At 40.9% G+C, this 23,082-nt stretch overlaps 4 protein-coding genes and 1 long non-coding RNA gene across 9 annotated transcripts; 3 read left to right on the forward strand and 2 right to left on the reverse strand.

Moving 5' to 3' along the window:
- The first annotated feature begins 20 nt into the window (after positions 1 to 20).
- LOC129584802 (uncharacterized) lies at positions 21 to 4,334 on the forward strand. 5 transcript variants are annotated; one of them, XR_008689922.1, is made up of 5 exons: positions 21 to 135; positions 251 to 331; positions 697 to 1,009; positions 1,448 to 2,662; positions 3,200 to 4,334. It is a non-coding gene; the product is annotated as an uncharacterized LOC129584802 (long non-coding RNA). The 5 variants fall into 5 exon arrangements; XR_008689924.1 differs by lacking the exon at positions 21 to 135 and having other exon boundaries at positions 142 to 331; positions 1,448 to 1,819; positions 2,131 to 2,662; XR_008689921.1 differs by lacking the exon at positions 21 to 135 and having other exon boundaries at positions 142 to 331; positions 1,448 to 1,815; positions 2,131 to 2,662.
- LOC129584801 (atrial natriuretic peptide-converting enzyme-like) lies at positions 613 to 5,205 on the reverse strand. Its single transcript, XM_055477121.1, has 6 exons — positions 4,435 to 5,205; positions 3,919 to 4,224; positions 3,192 to 3,609; positions 2,119 to 2,730; positions 1,468 to 1,796; positions 613 to 1,026 (listed from the first exon to the last, which is right to left on the reverse strand). Exons 1-6 carry the CDS (start codon positions 4,943 to 4,945, stop codon positions 677 to 679), a joined length of 2,526 nt encoding a protein of 841 aa, XP_055333096.1. The 5' UTR covers positions 4,946 to 5,205; the 3' UTR covers positions 613 to 676.
- Positions 5,206 to 6,838: 1,633 nt separating this feature from the next.
- On the forward strand, positions 6,839 to 10,143 carry LOC129584553 (ras-like GTP-binding protein RHO). Its single transcript, XM_055476757.1, has 5 exons — positions 6,839 to 7,362; positions 7,448 to 7,559; positions 8,912 to 9,061; positions 9,193 to 9,294; positions 9,622 to 10,143. Exons 1-5 carry the CDS (start codon positions 7,298 to 7,300, stop codon positions 9,802 to 9,804), a joined length of 612 nt encoding a protein of 203 aa, XP_055332732.1. The 5' UTR covers positions 6,839 to 7,297; the 3' UTR covers positions 9,805 to 10,143.
- A 346-nt stretch (positions 10,144 to 10,489) lies between these two features.
- On the reverse strand, positions 10,490 to 14,281 carry LOC129584487 (tyrosine-protein phosphatase non-receptor type 1-like). Its single transcript, XM_055476661.1, has 8 exons — positions 13,817 to 14,281; positions 13,359 to 13,461; positions 13,167 to 13,273; positions 12,788 to 12,886; positions 12,289 to 12,675; positions 11,678 to 11,872; positions 11,202 to 11,491; positions 10,490 to 10,925 (listed from the first exon to the last, which is right to left on the reverse strand). Exons 1-8 carry the CDS (start codon positions 13,904 to 13,906, stop codon positions 10,733 to 10,735), a joined length of 1,464 nt encoding a protein of 487 aa, XP_055332636.1. The 5' UTR covers positions 13,907 to 14,281; the 3' UTR covers positions 10,490 to 10,732.
- A 166-nt stretch (positions 14,282 to 14,447) lies between these two features.
- LOC129584746 (calcineurin-binding protein cabin-1-like) lies at positions 14,448 to 22,973 on the forward strand. The gene is given in 20 exon segments (XM_055477058.1): positions 14,448 to 15,101; positions 15,430 to 16,446; positions 16,653 to 16,874; positions 16,980 to 17,272; positions 17,389 to 17,446; positions 17,448 to 17,575; positions 17,739 to 17,977; positions 18,129 to 18,264; positions 18,355 to 18,367; positions 18,421 to 18,569; positions 18,627 to 18,803; positions 18,867 to 18,944; positions 19,006 to 19,216; positions 19,416 to 19,853; positions 19,956 to 20,117; positions 20,271 to 20,743; positions 20,935 to 21,148; positions 21,214 to 21,494; positions 21,707 to 21,971; positions 22,301 to 22,973. Coding segments are annotated over 20 exon segments (5,355 nt in total). The 5' UTR covers positions 14,448 to 14,714; the 3' UTR covers positions 22,715 to 22,973.
- Positions 22,974 to 23,082: the final 109 nt, after the last annotated feature.

A 23,082-nucleotide genomic window follows, 5' to 3' on the forward strand; every position in this document is an offset into this window, starting at 1 on the left:
GTACAATGTACAGCGTTTTATTTGGATTGACTGTTGCATACAATAACTAACAAATTCACTTCCAAAATTTATCTTTAAACTGCTGTTATTGACTTAAAAGCGGTGCAAGCAAAGTTGCCTTTCCATTCGCAATCGGTAATCATAAAGCTGAAGCTACATAAAATTTGCACGAGTTAAACTGCCGCGTACCTGTGCGCTCATAAAATAATAATTTGTTTTCATAATTCATAAATTTATGTATTGTATTCAGGGTCAACAATTGCAACCTATCCAGTACGAGAAGGTTTGGAAAATGTCTGAAGCCATACATCTCGATGCGAGAATTAAATCTGTAAGCACAATAATGAGATGTCACGTCAAAATGTCAATGTACTTATATTCACGGCAGTAATTCTGTTCCATAATTCCCTCTATCACACATAGAACTAAGGCCATGATATGACAGCTTCTGTATCTATATATCGTATTATTCGTAGTTTCGCACACCTATCAATATTGTGTGCAATGTGCAATTAGTCACTGAAAAATGAAAAATTTTACAGAAAATATCACTAACGAAATATAATTTTTATTTTACGAATACATAATCTGAGCACGTTGCTCACATGTAAGCTAAGTACACATTGGTGAGAGAGGTCATCGATGTAAAAAAACGTCAATTTTTCTGGCTATAAATTTATGGCGATACGCTATCAGAATTGGTGAATTCCCGCAATATCCACCCAAGATGCTGATCTACTCGAGAATACAAAGCATACATCCTGACGAAATTGCCAGTTACTCGCGTTTTATAGCCAGCTAGAACGCCTTTAAGATCCCATTTGGAGCCGTCGGGTGAAGCACACACCAGTACGCCTCCAGGATCCGACAACATATTGGAGCTTTCACGGTTGGACACCCGCACACAAATTAACGAGTCCAACGGCTCCTGAATCCGTGTCCACAAAGTGCGGCTGCAATCTTCCGGTGATACGATTTGCATTTCCCGTCCAACGTGCAACTCGGAGGGGTAGGGAATGTTTGCCGCTGCAATTTTTTTTAATTATCAGTCTTATTTTATTCAAAGCATAAGGTTTATGTTTTTGATACAGCGAATATCTGTAGATATGCATGCAGTAAGTTTTTTGTGGTTATATCCGCATGTAGGTAGCAAAGATAGCGAGATTATGAACAGTGAGTTTTTTCTATATGGGAACAAATTATAATAAGTGAATTACTTTGGGACATTATTTTTTACAAAAAAGTAATGTATGTAGTGCTGGAACTTAAAATTTCTGTAACCTTATAACATTTACCTATACTTCTAGCACAGCTAACACGAACCAGTACTTTGTACAGAGTATCCTGTATCGCTGTTTAGTTGCATACCACTGGTATTATTACGCGCAGTACTCATATAGTAGTTCAGACTGCAGAAACAAACAAAACCGTTAATTGCGATTGTTAGCCGAGATGGGAGCAACAAACCTCTGTTGGAGGTAACGTTCCACCCCAGTGTCACACAATGCGCCAAGTCGACTGTGCTCCCACTAACGTTGACCCCGGCAGCGGTTGGCAGTGTTGGCTGCAGTCGTGCATGGACAGCTGGCTGCACATTCGGATCCGGAAGACACAGAGGCCGCAGGTAATCATGACACTCTAGCCGACGATCCAAGCGGGCCAACAGTATTTCGTTGCGACCGCTTGATGTTGACGTTTCCGGTGGCATGGCGATCATTGTGATGTCACGGCTCTGCATCAACTTTGGATTGGTCCCTTGCCAATAAGGTCCGGCCAACACTTTGAAATAACCGTTCCTGTACAGCATCATATCGAGTCAGTATGTATCGGCAAAACTATTACGCAATACGTCAATATAAAAAAGAAATTTTATGGAAAATTAACGACGCTGTTAGTGAGCAGCATATGGAAATTAAAACTCCCTGGACGAGGTATTTGCCCAAAACGTTTACGTAATGAAATACTGAAATACTGAAGAGTTTTCCCTTGCACGCACATATAAATATTTAAAAAGGAAGTACAGTAACATAATTTATGTATTCATTACTTAGAGTTATTAATGCTAACAAATTTTGATGTTACAATAATTAAGGTCAACATTGCGTTAGTGGTACGTACTTGTCTATGCAGCCGGAAGAAGTGATCAGCCACAAAGGATGCACAATCACTGCACCACATCGTAACACCCAACTGCTCCATACACGCTTGTAAATCTGGGCCACAAAGGGGAAAAATTGTTCTTGCCGTTTAATAATCAGCTCTCCGTTTTCCGTCACCACCACGCCCTTGTTGCGATATAGTCGCGGTTCACACATCATCTCCGTGCAGTGCACGCGCAGGACATTACCGGACTGGCAGTTCTTCACCGGGACAAAGAAACGGGTGGGATCGCTGCCAACTAAGCGGGACGTCAAAGAAAAGAATTTGGCCTGTGTATTTTGCGGTGTCTTGGGTAAAGTCAGCGGCTCGGCATATAATAATCGGGCATATCCCAGATGGTTACACAGTGTAGTAGGAATTTCGTATTCCGTCTGGAAGTCAAACGTGGGTGCCAGGCATACCGGGTGGAATTCTGTGCCCCAGCGACGCACCAACACAATTCCAGCCGGCCGGGTCAATCCAACGTAGTCCACAGTGTCGGGAATAGAGTCGCCGTCTCCCAGTAAGCGCATACATTCCTCTTCGTCTTCTCCATTCGCGCAGTCTCTTATGCCGTCACAAACCGACGTTCTACGAAAAAATTTTTCACTTTGTACATTTTAGCCATAATGATTAAATTAGCAGCCGATAAAAGCATTAGGCAGTGTAAAATTATTGGTTTTCATAATAATTCTGCTAGGGGCACAGGTTCAAATAACTAGCAGATAGGAACTTACAATACATTAACAACACTCCTCTATTTGTATTTTTTGCAAAAACTTATCTGTTTACATATTTTAGTGATTAATAAGTTAATAATGAAAGTGTTGAATTATGCGGTTATATTATAAAAACTGAACATTAATTAAATCTATAGATCGGTATAGCAGTAAGATTACAAACTTATGAATGAAAACCACTAATTGATTGCATAAAGCAGTCTGCACCAGGTGACCCCGACAGGCGTATACCGACTCGCAATGCATTTTGATTGTGAAAATATAGATATCGGTCATGTGCATATGTTTTAAATTATAATTAGCGTAACACACTTGTGTAGGCATCCGTAACCAGATCGCCAACACGCGTACTGGTCATTGGCATCGCAGTTAGCCGAGCATTCAATTTCATCGAGATTGTCGGCGCAATCTGGGAATCCGTCGCAGAATTTGTGCGACACCAGATCGTCTAAGCAGTTGCAGTGCAGTGGTTCCGACGTGTCGGATGTGCAGGTATCCGTCCCGCGACAGATCTCCGTGCGATTCTTACATATCCCATCCGTACAGCGAATTTGTTCGGCATTACACCGGCAGAAGTACTCATCCGACAGATCGTCACAATCCGGAATCCCATTGCAGACCAGTGTTTCCGGTATACACCAGTCGTGGGTTTTATCAAAGCGAATGGAACTGTGGTTTAAACAAGCGAAAAATCTCGGCGGACAGTTCATGGCGCATTCCTCAAGCTCATCTGCAAAATGGAAATTAAAACACACTACATATACAAGTGTTACATAAGTCTGCGACGATTAATTTTGGAAAATAATTTGATTAATAATTACAGCAATGCACGACAACAGCAAACTTTTATAGGTCGTGCAGCGTGTGTCGAGAAAATAAAAGGAACAATAACTTATAAGTTTATAATTAATCCGAACGGTATTTTATAAACTTACAACTTTATTTTATAAGCATAATTATGTTATCGTATGAAACGTTATCGCTGGCATTCGCTGCACTGTAAATTGCTGGTCAAATTGTTGTATTTTATAGCATTTACCAGACCGGTCATCGCAGTCCACTTTCCCATCGCACCACACGGGAATCGGCAGACACTGATTAATACCGCAACGAAATGTGTACAATTCATTACAATCCACTTCCACCCCAAGAGGTACATCGAAGCCAGCACTTTTTTGTTTATTGCCATCATACGGATCGGGCAGTGATAGCAAATCGTTTCCAAATGACGGCGAATCCGGTGCAATCCCCACGGTCACATCTCCTACCCGCACGCCAATTCGTGGAGCATGCTGGATTTCTTGATTAGCGTTTGCGGGCACAGAATGTACTGTTGACGCACGAACTAAAAGACATTAATAATCGCAAAGTGTGATGAATTAAAGTTTTGCTTGAAATTCCAGTTCCTGGATATTGGGTTTTCTGTATTACATACTTTTCCAGTATGTACACAATATTCAGAAAACTGAATTAAATCATGTAAATTAAAGAATCTTGACTTTTATTGATTCTTATACAGAAGATATTTATAGTAAAGCATCTCTTCTTCACTCACAAGCAAAATACAAGCCAATAATCCCGCCAATAATTATCAGAATGATGGCCAGGAATGTCGACGCCAGGCATAATCGTTCGTGACCTTTCCAGACCCCTCTAAACCACTGCCATTTGCCCGATGGCTCATAGCCTTTATCGGATTCGGAATGTCCGGCTAAGACATGACTGAAGATGCTGCGTTTTTGATAGTTTAAAATGGCTAAATTCCTAATGGGAGTAAACGGTTCATCCTGTGTGGACAGAATGGAGCGGCGCGTACTGTCCGACGCGGAAGACGGAGAGTCTCGGCAGTAGTGATCCATCACAGAAGTGGGATGAGTATAGGATGAATCAGGCGGTCCCGACAAAGATTCCGACTCAAAATTATTACAATCATCCGCAGGGTGAGTACCATGGTCATCCAGCTGTGCCAGGCCGCCTGCAGAGCGACGTGCCGGTGCTTGTCGGAAGAAAATCTGTGGAGACGGTGGGGCCGGTAACTGGCGAGCCAGCTGCGATGACATGGGCATGCATATGTACAAAACTAAATCCAAATTAAGTAATTGCTAATTTGTTGTGTTAACCGTCGGATGTCGTAATATTACGCTAATTAAAGACTACATCTGATTTCAAAAATAATCGGCAACAAATTATTTATCAACACAAATACACAATTATCAGAAACTAAAGAAACATGCGACAATTAAATGCAGCTAAAATTAGAAATCTTCCTGCAGCTCCAGCGCATCATTTCTAAAGCGCAACAAATGCATAGGTAATCGTTGCAGCTGACAACTAGCGACGGCAAGGGTGCGGCATAGAACTGAACATATGTCACAAACATGATCAGCATAACGATGCAACGTACCTAAGTGTACAACGAGGTAAGGTAATATGATCGGTTAATCACAGTTGCATTGTTCAGAGTTATGGCGATTTTGTCCAAAATGAAATTTAATAGCAAATATGATGGCGTCCTTGGGAAAACAAAAAGACACACGTTAATGATGCAATATATACCATAAAATGACGTTTCGCGTTGATTTTGACGAATAAGATGGACATGTGCTAGTCGCCATCGCGAGTGACTGCAAAAGAAGATAGACATGCCGATACAAAATATAGACAATCAGACATCCCGCAGAATGATGAAGGTTAATTGTTATTTTAAGTACTCAGATGTCTAGATGTCGTACCGGCTGTACCAGCGCATGTAAGTAAAAAACTGTATCTATCTGCTTCGATGTTACCATTCTAGCGTTAATATGGATGACAGTGTAATCTTAAAAGTATTCGTTTCTAGCTCTGACATTAATTGTGAATTGTATGTATAATATAAACGCAGGCATACCAGTATGAGTTTCGGCAATAGAGTCGTGAATAGACACGGTAGAAAACTGCCGGTGAAAAAAATTGGAAAGTGCTAAGTGGACAGGCGTAAACGAATTCAGAGTGCAGTGCGAAATCAACGGTAAAATTGTAAGTCAACAAATCAGCACGTATCTGCATAGTTCTGCACATGCTGTAATTCTACGTTGAAACAAAGTTACGGAATTCCTAAAATTACACCATATCACCATCTTTAACAGGAATCGCAACTCAATTTTGCATATGAATTTCACATATTTTATTTTTCACTAAATCAAGATGCCTGCCACTGCCTAATGTGGATTCCGTACCCGGCTTCCTGGAGGTTACAGATTTTGCAAAAGTATGCAGTGTGATACATGTCACTAATCTACAGCTATATATAATAATGTCAAAAGAGTGTGATCCTTTGTTTGATTATAACTGCCGTAATACAGCGAAAATTTCAATTTTTAATGGCAGTTTTAAAGGCATTCAAAATAAATACGTATTTTTCATTCATGCACCCTATCCACTTTAGGTAAACGAGGATCTAGCGGGTTGGTTAAGGCCAGGACTATGCTTTGGTAGATCAAATTAACGCGTAGGACAATAATTATTGTAAAGTAAAGTAGTTAAGATCTACTATACTTTCGGACACGCAGAATTAATTGTAGTAAACATGGCGTTCACCATAACGCGTGTAAAAATTTACGGCATTATTAAATATTGGTAAAAAACTGCAAACAACACAAACAACTTGCTCGAATTCGGCAACGACGCGGATTTGCGGGATTTCATAATAGCTGATCAGCAACAAACATTTCAACTCGCGCAGCATCTCTGTGTGTTAATAAACTCACAGTCTAGTACAGTGAGCGCGCAAAGGAATTTTTCGTGTTGACATTACTGGTGCATGTGTTTCTAGTGGTGAATTGTGATTGAAATGGGGTGCCAAATGTGTTTAGCCATGTCAGAATGTAGTACTGTTGAACCGTTCGACGGGCAACATTAGTTTCCGTAATACATTTGCTGTAGCATAATTGTTGCTGCGTATATACGGCGATAAATATACACCACGGCAAGAAAGATATCAGTTCGGTGGTGGCCCGGCGAATATATGACTATACGACCAACTCCCATCAAAATCCGAATGGTTAATATTAACACTTGGTTTATACATTATGTGCCGTTGCCGACACGGAGAAGTTGAAAAGTCACCTAACATTATAGAAAATTGTTGATACACTATCAGCTTTTATGCAGAGGCTAAATGAGTGCAACCGAGTGTTGCTGGCTGGTGGCTGCTGACTGATCGGAACGGCGTGGAATATATCAAAATCTACGTAATCTGTTTTATTACAGCGTCTTAACGCAGTGTGCGCGCGCTACCAAATCGACCATTTTACACATGCACACAGCTCCATAAAGTGGAAATTGAATTATGACGTGCACTTAACGCATTGGAGATCAGATGTCCGACGAATGTTCTAATTTGGCTTCATTGGACTGATCCGACAAGTTTTTTTCCCAATATGCCAATCGATATGGAAGACCGCACCGGTAACAGGAAGAAACTAATTGTTGTGGGAGATGGCGCGTAAGTATTTGGTAATTACCCGTGGTAATGTTTTTGCGAGGAGAAATATTAATACAACGCAGTAATGGATATGTTTGACCTACAGCTGTGGAAAGACATGTCTGCTGTATCGTTTTGCTGAAAATAAATTCTTCGAGGAATACGTGCCAACAGTATTTGAGAGTATGACCGCAAATTTTGAAGTGGACGGAAATATGGTAAGTATATGTGCTTGAAATTTTCTTCGATATTGATTGGCCACACAGCCTAATTGTGACAAATTTTATTAATACTAACTGCTGTAATATAACATATGTTCCGTGCAGAATTTTTTGTTACTGCTATATTACAGATGCAGCAATAATCTGAAAAAATATTTTGTGCAAAACATTGGTGAAGATTAGATATCTGACTAATTAAAAGGATTCACAAACCGGAACGTAGCGCTAAATTTATTTCTGGTTAGTTATTATTATAGTATGTTTAGTGAATGAATAAAAAGCTTACCAAACAATTCAGCAGGATAGCAGGATGCGTTAATTAAAAAAAAATAAAAAATGGTTGATGTACTTAAATTAAAATATTTTATTAAATGAGTTTACATCAAGTTTAATAAAATAAAAAAATATTACATGAAACAAAATTATTTAAAAGAGTCTGACGTCGTTACATAAAACTGCTACATTCAGTACAACAGTGAACGATTTGTCACCCTACTGGTTAGTGTAACACTGGTTCGAAGTGACTTCTGCGCCAGGTATCGCATTGTGACAGCTGCCTTCAGGCAAACAATTGCATAACAGCGAAAATCTTTTCAAAAAACTTATTTTCAGAAAAAAAAGTTAACTTATTTGAGCGCTTCATGGCACGCCGAATCGGTAGGATCGTCGATCCCTTCACAGATCGGCCTGCACTTTCGCCAAGGTATACAAAAGACCTTATATATGTACCTTGCTTTCGGTATCCGTTTTACTTTCATATGGCTAAAATTAATGCATCTTTGAAATAATTTATTTTGTGCTGGATATTGTAAAAATCGTTATTCACAAAAACTGTGTTTACGAAACAAGATAAAAATTGATTTGGGAAAGTGGTTCAATGATAAATTCCGGTGTCTGGCCTGCCATTGAGCAAGTCAGATTTCGGAAGACGACTGATTATTATCGTAATATAATTATCTACTCCATAGCGTAATAAATTCCATAGTAATAAATTACTTTATGGCGAATTATTTTTTTCATGCACCGGAATTATTAATGGTTGTACATGTATTATTCATGAAGCTCTAGAACATATCCTGAGGGCATAATAACACATGCATATTTAACCAGTTTTTATTTTCTTGGATTTTTAGTGAAAACCTATAGTCCTTGTGGAAACGCTATTTGATTTAGGCAAATAACAAAAATGCCTGCGGCAAATCTGCGTATATTTTATGTAATTATGACTACAAACGTAATGGGCCATACGTCATATAAAATATTATTGTATTGTTATACACACGTACAAATATAGGGTGATAGCAAGGAATTTGTTTTACGGAATGGTCGTTTATTTCGGCTTACGATAGGTTGAGCTAGTGTTGTGGGACACAGCCGGTCAAGAGGAATTTGATCGCCTTCGGCCTCTGAGTTATCCAAACACTGATGTCATCCTGATTTGTTTTTCCGTGGATAACCCCAGCAGCCTGGATAATGTCAGAAATGTGTGGGTGCCAGAGGTGAGCTAAATTTTAAAGGACATAATGTAGATGCTATACATACGTCAAAATCATATACTTACTTACATAGTGCAAGACGTCATTTCCGCTGACAATACATACCGAATTTGTTTATATGTACTTACTCCTAGGTGCGACATTTTTGCCCAAAAACTCCTCTTGTCTTAGTTGGCAACAAAAAGGACTTAAGAAATGATAGAACCGTTTTAGAGCAGCTACAGAAACAACGCCAGGTATGACGTTTAGAAAGTGGAAGCGAAGCAACAGATTATCCATATAAATTGTCTGAGTTCTTTGTATAGTTTGGATCTGTATGATTCAGCTAATCCGATGTTTTAAACGTTCTCTCTGAAATTTTTGCCCATGACTGCCGTGAAAATTTGATAATACACGCTATTGTCGGTATTATCGATATTCGTTGTTTGAGTTATAAGACTCACCGTTTTCCAAGTATGAACGTTAGCAGAAAAATTACGAAGTAATTGCGCGAAGATGTCGAGTGCATATGGAACGTAACAAGGAATTTAATTCTGTAAACTATAAATCGTGGACATTCGCAGGAGCCGGTTAAAGGGAGCGAAGCCAAGAACCTTGCGGAAAAGATTGGTGCATATGGCTATTATGAAAACTCCGCCAAAACCGGCGACGGTGTGCAGGAAGTATTCCAAGCAGCTTGCCGGGCGATCGGCAGTGCCAAAAAGAAGAGCCCGACACCGGCCAGTAAACGATGCCGGATTCTGTGATATGCATTTCCAGAACAACTATGACCTAACTGCAGCTGTGGGAGGACTTTATTCGTTGCGGTCTCTGTTGGTTTTTGTTCCCAGAACCAGATTCCGGTATCAAACATTTGAGTTATCAAAGAAAAGTTTTGATGTTTTTTAAAGAAAAATTTTTTTTTCTGGCAACAGACTTTTTGTTACACGAAGGACAATTTTTTGCTAGTGAATTTATAGTTTTTGTTTCATAGTTTCTAAGTTGATTGTGTGGCAGTTGAACCATTTTTCAGTGGTACTACAATGACCCTTTGCAGATATATACAGCCACTCTTCTAGTGTTCCTTATAAAACTTTTGCGGCTGACAGATTTAAAGCCAGGTACAGAGGCTTGTAAAAATACAAATTTAAAGCCAGGTACAAGTACCTCTGTATTGTAATGCAGAAATTCGATCCGTTTCATTAAAACAGATTATTGGTTGTTGATTTCATAGTCAAGTAAACTTGACTGACTTGAGTAATCCAAACAGTTTCTTATTGCAGTAAATACTAATGAATCAAAACTGAAATCACTCATCAGTCAGGATCAGTGATTCGCAACTCCACGCATTGTACCGCGTTGTCGGGCTCACGGCTCAAAGTCGTGGTTGTTTGCGGTTAAGTAATGATAAAAGGTGGCCTACGTCCTGAATTCCACAGCGCTTCTATCATCTCAAAAATCAGTTTTTATTTCCACTTGTCCCTCTTCTAGCCTACTTGTACATACATGGCGCAAAAATAAGAATAAAAAGCCGACTTTTCCAGTTAAGAAAATACAATCAACTATGTATAACGAAGCCAACCCGCTCGTGTAAACAACCGTGCTGAAATCTGTGACTCTTCGGTACAAATGTCTAACAAAAACAGAGTGCCAACTGCATTGGGCAACTGCAAACGAGTCAAACTGTATAAAGAATTACGAGCTGACACGAGTGCGATATAAAACCCATACAGCCGCTAGACCACAGCCGGCAATTGCCAGTTTAATCATCCAGGCTTTCCATGCTGACAATCCGTTGGGAGGGTGTTGTTGGTGTTGCTGTATGATTTTAATTTTTTCCTTCAGCTGCTCATTATGTTGTATCCGTCTGTGACGGATTTCGGCATCCCTTAAAAAGCATAAAACAACTGCGTGTTATTGTGCCACTCTTTTAATATTATAGACAAATCTCTCGTACAGACAAATCCTTTCAATCACGATAGTCTGAAGAATATCCACAAGAACTCTCAAACATCATAAATAAAAACTACAAGTATGAAACGTAGGGGAAGACATGTCACAATAAAGCACACCGAAACGTAATTCGAAAATTCTTACAATACAGTACACTGAGTACAGTAATAAGGCACTATACAGATAAGTCCTTATGCAGTGAAAATTCTACCTTTTCTGCTGTTCAGCGAATCCCGGGTTAATACCGTTAATAACAATGGCCGGGCTTGCTGTACCGCCCAGAGCTCCGTCTAACAGTTGAGATTCTTCGTCCACCAACGGGACATCACCGTTCATGCCCTCATATTTGCGTTTCCGGTTCTGTTCCTTCTGCTTCTCCAGCTGATCGAGTGACGGAGTACGACCATCCTGGCGGAGCAGTTCACGGCGCGGCGATTTTGGCGAAGCGGGAAGCTGAGAATCTGAGCAAGAAGGTGACATCTGAGGAGGAGCCACTGGCTTCTAAAAAGGGACACCAATAAAATACAATGCTAATCCACGCTTTTGAAACTTCATATCAACACAAACTCGTAGAATGCACTTGCAATTATTGCTGAAGGGCCATTTATTACATCACCAACTTCCAAACCAATAGCGGTAATGTTAACAGAAGCCGATGTTTACCGATACTTCTGATCTTAGTCTTACCAACTCTAATTTGTCGGGGCGTTGTTTGGATGTCGCCACGGCTGGCGATGGTGTATCCAATAAGGCGCGCTGTTTCCCACGCATTATTGCTTGATAACAAAAGCGTAGTTGTTCTGGCGTCTGCACCATTCCCATACGCATGTTACGTAGCTCCACTAACTGAGAAGGAATATCCACGACCCGATATAGTGATAACTGCAATAGGACGAGCATATATTAGCATTACCATGAGGCATTTGCGCATGCTGATGCAAGAACTATTTCAAAACCGACAGCGACAAACAAACGTAATAGCGCGTAATATGAATGCGTAATTCACAAAAACATTACTGTACTCGAGTCGCAAAAGTCTGATTCTATGTAATAATTAAGCTACGAAGGTTTTTGATAACACATTTTTCACAATTTGAAGATGCAATCAAAGTAAGCAGTATCTCCGCAATAAAATCATGTGCAAAACTTGTAGAGGGGTGATAAACTTTTCACAATCTAACCAGAAGTTCACTGCAAGTGCTTGCAAAAAATACATAAATAAAAACAGAAATGCTATAAAAACTATAATTACAGGTGAACTAAAATTACTGTAAGTGCTACATGCAAGCCTCACTGACCAGGGCCAAGCAAACATCCACGAGAACGAACGTTCCTGTTCGGCCAATACCAGCTGTGCAGTGCACAACAACAGGATTGGCTTCCTCCTTGTTCACATCTACGTCGAAGCAGCCTGACTGTCTAACTGCCGTCAGGAAGTCAAGAAATTCATCGGGACACTGGGGCACACCGAAATCCGGCCAATGAATAAAGTGAAACTGCTGCAGAACTCGTTCTTTCGAGGTAGAGCCATCCGTAGATCGATACCGTACATTGACTGTACGGGTGATAAATACGGGATTGGTGATTTCTTTTGTCAGCGTTAAAGTAAACGTGTGGCAGCCATAGTCATCTGGAAAACTTATCGAGCTTCCTTCTGTCTCTGGCCAATACGTTGCACAGGTCGGCTACAAACAGTAATCAAAAATTATCCCAGTGCACTCAACAAGTTGAAAGCGACAATAAAAACTTTTATGAAATACAAAAAGAAACTATAGACAGGATCGTTTAAATTCTTACCATGCCTTTCTCAATCAAGTTATTTAGCATCACAACTACGGAGACGTTCTCGTGCCAAACCATTTCCCAAAAGTGGACACTGGTGGCCGGAAGTGGACCCTATAAAACGTCATTTCGTCAGATATTTCACCCACTTCAAATGGATACACCGAAGTATCAAGCAAACCCTCAAAACATGACTGCATGATGTATCCAACAAGAACTGCCCATGCCAGCAACAATTATTGCCATGTTAGGTAATTTTGGTCAACTAAATGAGTCGCTACATATCCATGGGAAGAATAAACATTTCACGGAACGAGCCTCAAGTACAAGGCATTTTTAAAGGCCTTTTAATGGATAATCCAATCCCGACAATGACGACAAAATGCATCTGTACCTGAGCGCATATGTAAGACCGGCGCGCTGAAGGGACTTTAACATAGCTGGCATTTATGTAATCCGATCCTTTCTGACAAGGTCGCAGCAGAACCCTTGTGCGATCATCTTCAAAGATCAAAAACGCTCATGTAATCAATCTCATTCAGTAAGACGATACTGCGATTCCAGACAGAAAAGAATCACAACATACAAGGCAGTACATCTTTGAAGCGGTTGCGGTTTAAACTTTCCGGTTTCTTCGATTCGTTTATACTGAATTCTGGAGTATGTTTGCCACTTTTGTTCCGTAATGCCTAAAACAGGAATGCTTATTTAAATTTCCAATTAATCGAGGCCTTTTAAAACAAGTCATCCCACAAGCGCAATAAACGATGCAAGCTGCGCAGTGGCGGCATGAATATTTCGCGCTAAACGATAATAAGATTCTTGTAAACAGCTGAAAAGTTCCAAAAATACACCAGTTAGGCGATTCCCCGAAAGAAAATCGATTGCATTTTAAAGAACAGTGAATACAATGCCTGTCCCGATAAAAACGCTCACACTGCAAGCGAGCCCAGTGTAATCGTAATCACGAAGCGGCATTGCCACTCGATTTATCGTACACGCCAGGCATCCGCGCTTCCAGGAAAGTTTGACGAAACAACTTACTTGGAACAGTTTATGCCACGAACTGGCCTTATCTATCTCCTCAAACTCCTCTTCCAGAGATGGCATGTTGGCTCCAGAAGCAGGCAGCATATAAAGCACAATAATTCCTGAAATAATGATTTTGAAAGATGGAAACCTAATCCCAACTGAAGTGCAAGGTCGATGCAATTAAACACGCTGCATGTCTGATCCCTGCTAGTGGCATAATCAGTGTTGTCGACAACAGCAGGTAAGTGCACAAGTCATGGCCGAATTAACAGTCCTGTGCATCATCGAAAATTCACGTCAAAAACAAATTTTTGTATCAAATGAAGGCTTCTCGCTAATTCAAAGCTTTCGAATCAACCACATGGTTCCAAAATGTTTTCGCTAGGATTTCTGGAAAAAATACAAAAGACTCAGTTTGACTTCAATTCAGAACTAAAGCCTGCAGCCTTGAAAACCAAAGTTCCGCTCGGTATTTTTACTGCGTGTGCTGATACTACGAAAAGGCGTGCGTAGGTTAAGCATAGCGCGTGCCGCATGAGTTAATACGGCGGTAGATACGCCACGCATACGCGCAGAAGTACGTACTGTACGCTGCGTGTATTGGAATGGCAAAAATAAGTAACAAACAAACAGAAACAAAAGTTACAAAACCAGAGAGTTGTATTTTTCACAATTAATAATTTCTGATTCATGATTCATTAGACTTTTTTGTTCGTTTCTAGAGTTTTATAATGTTCCCTTGACGGCTTTTGCCTCTTTATTTTTAGTTTTCTGTCTTATTAATCACCGAATGCACGCAAGCAGATCCAGCAGGTGCTATGTTATGGTGTCTGGTAGATTTCTAGTGTCTAGCTGTTCTTGATTTAGTCAGCATGCTCAGTGGCTCACATGTCAGTAAGAAATCCCTGAAATGAGCTCGTTCAGTATTAATCAGCTTATTTCGGATGATGATTCTTCAGCACCGGCGGAAAACGCGAATAATGGCAGTGAAAATGTTCAGCGACGACCCTGCATTGAGGACGATGACGAAGACGAGAAGGAAAACACGAATGTGGACGCCGTCCACACGGCACAGATGAACGAGCTCAACGAACTGCACATCGAATCCGATGTCGTGGTCAGCAAAGTTATCAACAACGGCGTTGCGGAAGATTTTCAGTCCGACGATGCTTCCGCTGATGTTGTGCTGGATCAGCTTGATACGGAGACGGAACGAAATCGGAAGAAAGTCGATGATGGCATACGTAACGACGAAGTCAACCGAGAAAGGATGGCTGAAAATTCTCGGCCATGGGATGTAAGCAAGCTGCAAGTGGAAACTGATTTTTTTCTGCTCATGCACTCTTCTAACACTCTGGGACTGTTAAAATGGAGCATCATAGAACCTATTGTACCCTTTATTTTCGACCAAGCGGACGTTGTTATCGCGAATAAGCATAATTTGTTGATTTTTCTTAAAGATGGATGTGATCTCACCAGTCAGGTCTGAATACAAATTTCTTAAAGAATCTTACGGCATGTCATATTTCGACTCGTTCGCGTTCGAATTATTGCGGGCATGTTTTGCTGGATTTTTTGGGTATTTCTTAATGAGATTTTTTTGAGAAGGCATATATTTATTTTAGGGAAATTGCGCAAATGAGGGGGAAGAAATGGAAGTAGATGCCGAAATGGAGATAGATCATCGCGTATTGGAAGGCCTGGATGATCCGCCGGATGTTGAGATGAATGATGAGATGCATATAAGCTCGGACGATGAGGCTCCTGAAATTCCTTCCTCGGATTTTCCGGAGTCTGATTCCGACAGTGAAATGCCATTGACGGTAGAAGCACGGGAAGAACGGTTACTGGAACGCTATATTCATGCTCTCGGTGTTTTGCGCACGATCCCTTTGGCGGTCCACAATAGCGCTGAATTATCGAGGAAAGTCGATAAGCTGAAGGAAAGATTTGCCCTGATCCTGCAACAAATTCCGGATGGTGAAGTGGATAGCGAGGATACCACCATTATGGATAATCGCATGAAGGCGTTGAGATTTGCAATACTAAAAAATATTTCCAGCTTGTTTCAGCGCCAATTAAATTACGACAAGGCCTTGGAATTTCTCATGGCGGCGGCAGAATTAGACCGCACCGACGTGGTCATGCTGTACGATATGGGACGGTTAGCGGTGAAGATGGATAACTTTCCGATGGCTGCCAATTTCTTTCAGGAGGCGTTGACGGTGAGAAACAATCACTGGCCGTCGCTGGACGCCCTGATTACGCTGATGTATGCTTTAAATTTTCTGCCTGTTTGTTTGGAATATTGTCATACGGCATTACGTTTGGAGCCAGCGAATAAACGGGCTTTAGCTTATGTGCACCGGATTTTTGAGGAGCATGATTATTTTAAGGAGGAATGGAGGGACAGATTTAGAAGGGTTTCGGATTTTGTGGGAAAGCCTTTAAAATTTGACAGTCAGAAATTTTTGAGTGAAGCGGATGACATCAAAAAGCGGTGGTATAGACCTGGATTGGTCGGGGACAGTGCTGCCTCATTGGAGCTCCAAAGAGTGGAATTTCCAAAATTAACGAACTGGACATTTTTGGGCTATATTGAAGCTGTAATCGCGTTCTACGCCCATCTAAACTCCAATAGGGTAGGAGTACGTACTTATAACGAGGTTTAATACGCATAACTTATGGTTAGACCATTTTAAATTATATTCCGGCTTCGCAGTTACGTTAATTTTGCACATAGTAATAGTACCGTACATTCATGCAGTAGCTGCCGCTGCGGAAGACGAATTAATGAAACTCGAAGTCACATATTAAAACTTACTTGTTTCTTCGTCTGATAATTTAGCTGTGGAATAGCGTTATCGTTGTTTCGGAAGACCGTTTAGTACCGGAAGGCATTTATCCAATGGCAGGAGACGAAGAAACGAATAATTCCACCGCAGAAATGATCGTGGTTTGTGAGGAAACCGCGACGGTAGACACCGGTGCACGTTCTATTCAACGCTCAAAACATCGCAAAGTCGATCCTGTATTTTTTGAATTTGCGGATAAACGACGGTCTCCGAGGGTGAGGTGCAGTTTGGAAATTTATGTTTGTCCATAAGTGGGAATACCGATACAAGTGATACTTTCATGCTTGAGTCAGAATGATTAGTATTGCGTTTGTTTGTAGACAAAATCGCATACGAGAAATGATGAGGCTTACATTCGTCATTTCGTCAATAAACACCTTTTACTAGTATTTGGCGATGAGCTGGCTGATAAAATCGTCGGTAATGGGAGTGAATCTTCATCTGGTATTGTGTCACCGAACAAAATCCCATCGCGAGTAAAGCTGCTCTTTGCCAGTTCTGCCGCTGAAGTGGAAACTGTGATTGGTTTATTACAAAGCGCCAAAGATAAGTTTATCAACGGAGTCATTCGCAGTTGCCTTCAATTCCTCGCGAACAATGTGGAATGCAAATGGTAAGTTATCAATGAATTATAACCGAAAAACACAACCAAATAAAATTGGACGCTACGCGGTAACATTGTTCACATGCAAATCTGAGCGATTGACACCAAAATGACCTTAATTTCAGGCCGGATTCGCTTGTTAGTACGTATGTCGACCTGTATTATGTCATTGCCAGCGACGAGCTTTTTTCCTTCCTTTGCGAAATATACCCCGGTAATGGAATCACGTACAAGACATGCCGTTCTGTTTGCTTTGTGTGCCTTGGAAATAATGGTGGACCACTGGATGAATTTTGGGATTATTGGGGAATTGTAAGCACTACCTGTATCACTATCTTCGACTCCTAATGACGACACACTTTTACTTGAAATTAAACGGGCTACACATTTTAAACCAGTAAAGTTTGCTAATTTTGTCACAGATCTGTTTTTGTGTAAGTACTGTATATTTGTCAAAACCGGCATATGTTTCCAGGCCGCGCAACTTTGAGAAAGATTTGGCTTACGTTACGGTTTGGCCTTTCTCAAATGAACTTTCCGCTGAGGAGGACCAGACGATGCACTTGCGAATATTATTTCTGCTGTTTAAATGGCATGCACTGCGAAATGAACTGGAGGATATGAAGGTTTATCTGGAAGAACTTAACAAGCGTCTCGACGAGACGACAGAAATTGTCCTGCCAAACTTGAAGAATCAGAATACACTCAGTAAAGGTAAGGGCCGGTTATTATAAAGGAATTTGTTTGAAAGCGTTTTTGTGCGTATAGTCATTAAGAATGTGTGTTGTATTTATTGCCAGCCATGTTAGTTTTCATTTGTCAAAAACTTTGCGCAACTGCTTGTATTAGTTAGTGACTGCTTTAGGTATCGTTGCGCGTTTATTGACTGGTAACGAAACTGGGGATCGTCTTTCGGAAATGGAAAAGCTTTTCGTGAAGAAAACTACGAAGATGTGGTTAAAATTGCTGCCGATTTGGTGGAGAACCGCAATGAACACGATGTAAGATATCGATTTAAGCTAACCATGTTCGCTGACTGCTGAACACTTATTTTGTATTGGATAATTGCAAACCGTTTTGTGTTTTCGCAGCGATCAGCCGATGGTCCAGTTATCGCTTCGTTCCACGCAAAATTTGCATTATCATCTGCCCTGATATTGAAAAAAATGGACCTGTACTTGAATTTTGCTGCATTTTTCATCCAGAATCTTTTGGATCAGATTATACCACCTGTGGACGAGAAGGAACTGGAAAAGCGAAAGCTTTTAAAGCAAACTCTGTTGGAAATTTGCGATGATATAGCAAAGTAATTGCTTATTTTGAACGAGTGTCTCCACTTTTACGGAGCGTGGTTTTATAACAGGATGGACAAGGATCCGAAGTCCTCACTGCAGTTCACATCTTTACCGCGAGATTTGTTGTCCGCATGGGCCAAATCGATGATGGAACTGTGCATAATATTGGTACATACGGCTGATGGAAACACTCGGCGTCCGACCACCTTGTCGCCTTTTTGCGTTCTTTATAAAATATTGCTTGCGTAAGACGAGGTTTTTTGATTGCTTGCTTGGCCACCTTTCCAAACGCAGTTTGCCGTTTACAGTGGTGAGATAAAGCTATCCGGCTCACCTGGCGATGCGTCCGTTCATTTTCTGGAAGAGCTGCACGAATACCTTGGAGGGTACGCAGTTATTACGACTGCATTTTCTCCTTTTGCTTGATTTTGATGTGCATTTTTGCAGGCATAATTGGTGTACGGTGGGGAATGGTCAGTTGCTCCATGTGGCTGTGGAGCGGCTTTGCAAGGAATTTGCTAAGCGCCGTAATGAAGAAACCGAGGATCATGCCATCCCCACGGCCGATATTGAATATGATTTGGATCAGTGCTTCTCTTGTCTGTATGGCTTGACTAAGAACACGGATCGCTATGTACAGTTTCACAACGCCAACAAAGTAAGTTTTTCGAAATTGGGACACTGGGATGTGTAATTACTTAAGTACAATGTTTTATGACTGCACGTATTTATTGGCTTTAAAATTTTCCACTTTACTTTCCAGTTCGCTACTACGAATATATGTGCATAAGTTTTTGTCACTGTTTTTCAGTGCAGTTGTGATACAAAATATGCAATATTTTGTTTTGCTTGTTCAGGTGGACCTTACGCTTGCCCACGCGGTTTCTTTGTACCAGTTTTATGAGCCGGTGGAACTTCCTGAACATGACGGTTTTCGCAGTGACTGCATTTCCCAGGAGACGGTGAATGCACTGACCAAGATCCGACCGCTGATTGCTACTATACCGTACTCAGTATCTCGGGAAGAATTACAGGATTTTATCCATGAATTCGATTCCATCAGTGAACAACCCGACGTACCAAGCGGGAAATCCTCCTTTGACGGCTCAACATCGGAAGCGATTATTTGCAAAAATCTTTTCTATCTGTTAGCGGATTTTTACCATAAGAGCGGAGAAAATACACGCGCACTGAGGCTTTATCTTTCGGATTTGTGTGTCAATCCGGATCGTTTTGATTCATGGGCGGGCTTGGCGCTCAATAAAGCCGCCGAGGTGGACAAAAAGCTTCGCTCGGTAAAAGTCTTCGGCTTTTGCCTTTGCTAGTCAAGCATTTCGGGTGCTTTATCTAATTCAGTGTATTATTACGTATTATACACATGCGGTTTTTTTGGGTAGTTTGAACTAAAACCGGATCCTAAAATTTTTGAAGAAGCCATGGAAGCAGTTGCATGTTTTGGGATCGCTTTGAAAATGAAACGCAGTTCAGAGCACTTATGGATTGAATGCTTGAACGTGGTATATCCACTGCACACATACCTCAGTCGGCAGCTCGTACAGGTGAGTGTTCTGTTTCGAGGTCCTCTTTTTAAAGAAACTGTTTAACTTCATGTTCTTGGAAATTCGAAGTCGATGCATTTTTCTAACTAACGGTTGTATTGTTCCGTATTTTGGTAGCATGATTTATTAAAGTTTGACTTGATTTATTTGCAGAGTGCTCAGTTCCGCTTGAAACCAGAAATAAAAAAGGAATTAAGACTCCATCGCCATAGTCTCCTGAATCTGGCTCAAAAAGTCTGTTTGAATGCTGAAGATTGCGAAGAACGGCATGAGGGCTGGCTGAGCCAGTATATGTTGGGCAAAACGTATGAAAAACTGGAAAAGAACAAACCATGGAAATATTTGTCACAATATGTAGCAGCCGGTCGTTGTCTTCATTTGGACAAAGCTTCTTATCCTGCCAAAATTGCCTATTATAAAGCTCCGCGTTTGTCTGTGGAAGCACTGGAAATGTATTACCGCGTGATCGCATCATCACTGAAATATATGTCCAGTCGAAATCGTGCCAGTCATGTCACGGCGGAAGGACTGCAGGCGGTAGAGTTTTATCTGACGGTGATTTCCAAGAGTTCACTGGCTGCTAGTAAAGAAATGGGAAGAAGGGAAGCCGACCGAGAAACGGAAGAGTAAGATCGCTAAAAATGTGTGGACGAAATATGAATTGATGCCCATATGGATACGTTTGTGCGATACGTGTTTGGTATTCCAGCAGAATGATCGACGATTTGATATTTACCAAAACGTACAGATTTTATAATAATTACAAGAATCGTATGGCAGCGGTAGTCAGCCGATTATACTGATCTGTTTGTGACAGGGAAATGTTTGTGATAAAGCGATCCGTAAATGCGTCCATACTGGAGCGACTGCAATGGACGGATATTGAGATCAAGGAAGACTTGGAAAAATGGAAACTCGAACTAATCCAGAAATGTGTCGCGGGATTACATTTATGTTTGACGCGATACCCGGAGCATTACAAGTCCCTTTACCGCCTGGCCAGATTGTATTATGATTATCCACCTTTAAAGGTTGGCCGCATTTTTATAGCATGTGCGATATTTTATACGGTTGACAATCTTGAATTTTGTTGTAGGATTTGTCGAAAACCAAAGATCTGTTGATGGGTTCAGCGATCTCCTGGCAAGATTGTCCACATTTGCCTTCGGCCGGATTGTTTCAAAACCGTAAACCAAATGCCTTTTTCCGTGGTGTTTGGCATATAAAATCTGAGGAGATCCAGAGGCCATTGAGCTTTCCTTCGCATATGTACCGCTCGGTTTTGCTAATGATCGACGTGCTAACAGAACTTCGCGAAAATCTCCAGTTATTGCAGATTTTTCAACAGTTAGCCAAGCCGCCAGATGCACTTAACAAGTAAATTCGCTATGACCTCTTGCTGTATTTTTAGCAGGCGACCTCATTAGTTTTTCGCATTACGCTTTGCTTGGTAATAAGTTACATTTGTGAACTTGTTTGGTGTCGCTGGTGTTGAGAGAATTAGACAGATTAGTAGACAGTAAGGTTGCATTCATAGCTGGTATAAATTTTTCACATAATGGAAGAGTAATCTTATTTTATCTTTTTAGGCGGTATTTACGTATCGATGATTACCATTATTTGTCGGAATATGCGCTGAAATCTTCGCTGCATTCGGTCATGAACCGCATTGATGATTATGAAACGGAATCATGCTCGGAAGATGTGAAAATTACTTTCCTCAAAGAGGTTTTGAAAGTTTGGCAAGCCGCCCGTAAAGAGAACCTTAAAGCCAGTCACGTAAATCTGGCCAATTCCATGTTGTCCCACGCCTATCTGCGTATAATTGAGGGAGTGCACAAGACTCATTGCCCGGTAAGAAAATTTTGCCTGTGACCTTAATGAAGTCTTTGTTACCGGTCTTTTGAAAATTCTAACGTATATTATTTCTAAAGATTACTAGAAATATAGTGCCACACTGTTTAGCTTTCGTGCCACTTTGTTTAGGTTTCGGGATAGATTTTACGTACAAATGTACTTTCCGTAGAAGCATGTTTTCCATAAGGACTTGTTTTCTGAAACCTGATCTTGGTTTCTGGCGAATTTAGAAAACTGTATACTGTTTCGCTTTCTTGAGTTTCTCTATAGTGACGTAGGTATTTTTTCCTTGCTTGTCGTGTTAAGCAGAACTGTTCGATTTCTAGGTTGTTCCTCCGCAAGATTTAGTAGAGAAATCCGCTAAATTCATCCAACAAGTGCAGTTTCGTGCTCCTAAACCCCCGCAAAGACCGGTCGTTACTATTAATTTATCTACCGGATTACCGGAAGAACCAGAAACGGAAAAGAATCCAGTGGGAGAACCCGTACATGCTTCGTCTTCGAAACTTGACCAGATGGAACCCGAAACAGAACCCAGTGGTTCAACAGTTAACCCGGCAGAAAACGAGATAACGGCGCTGGAATTGGAGCGCATGGAAGACAACTTGGAAGATGACGCCGATTTAATGGCGGCTATTGATTTTGGTCTGACTCCCGGTAACCTGAACACCATTAATCTGGCGGCAATAGATATGGATGCTCTTGATCGGGATACCGAGATGTTGGACGGACAGGGTTGATCTCAAAGGTTTTTTTACTCATTGTAAATCTCAGTTTATTTTTTGCATTTGTGTATACTTGCTTGTTGTATGGTTTGAATTTTTTTGATTGGTTTTAAAATGGTTTGCTTTTCGTTGTATTATACAGAATTACGTACGTGGATGACGTTTGTATTGTCCTTTTCGTTTATATTTCGTTGAAATAAGGAGTGGTAGTATTGGGTTGTGCTCACGCTCGGCTAGCTTGTTTTAGCTGGCTAAATTGTCAATAAACAGTGAAAAGCAGTGATTAGCTGTTTGTGGAAGACATATTTTTGCCATGTAAATGAGTGACAAGTGCTGGATTTTTCTCACAACCCTCCATTAGCTGTGCCGGAAATGCAGTTTAA

This window comes from Paramacrobiotus metropolitanus, unplaced genomic scaffold (assembly GCF_019649055.1).
Source record: "Paramacrobiotus metropolitanus isolate TYO unplaced genomic scaffold, Prichtersi_v1.0 Parri_scaffold0000014, whole genome shotgun sequence".
NCBI lineage: Eukaryota > Metazoa > Tardigrada > Eutardigrada > Parachela > Macrobiotidae > Paramacrobiotus > Paramacrobiotus metropolitanus.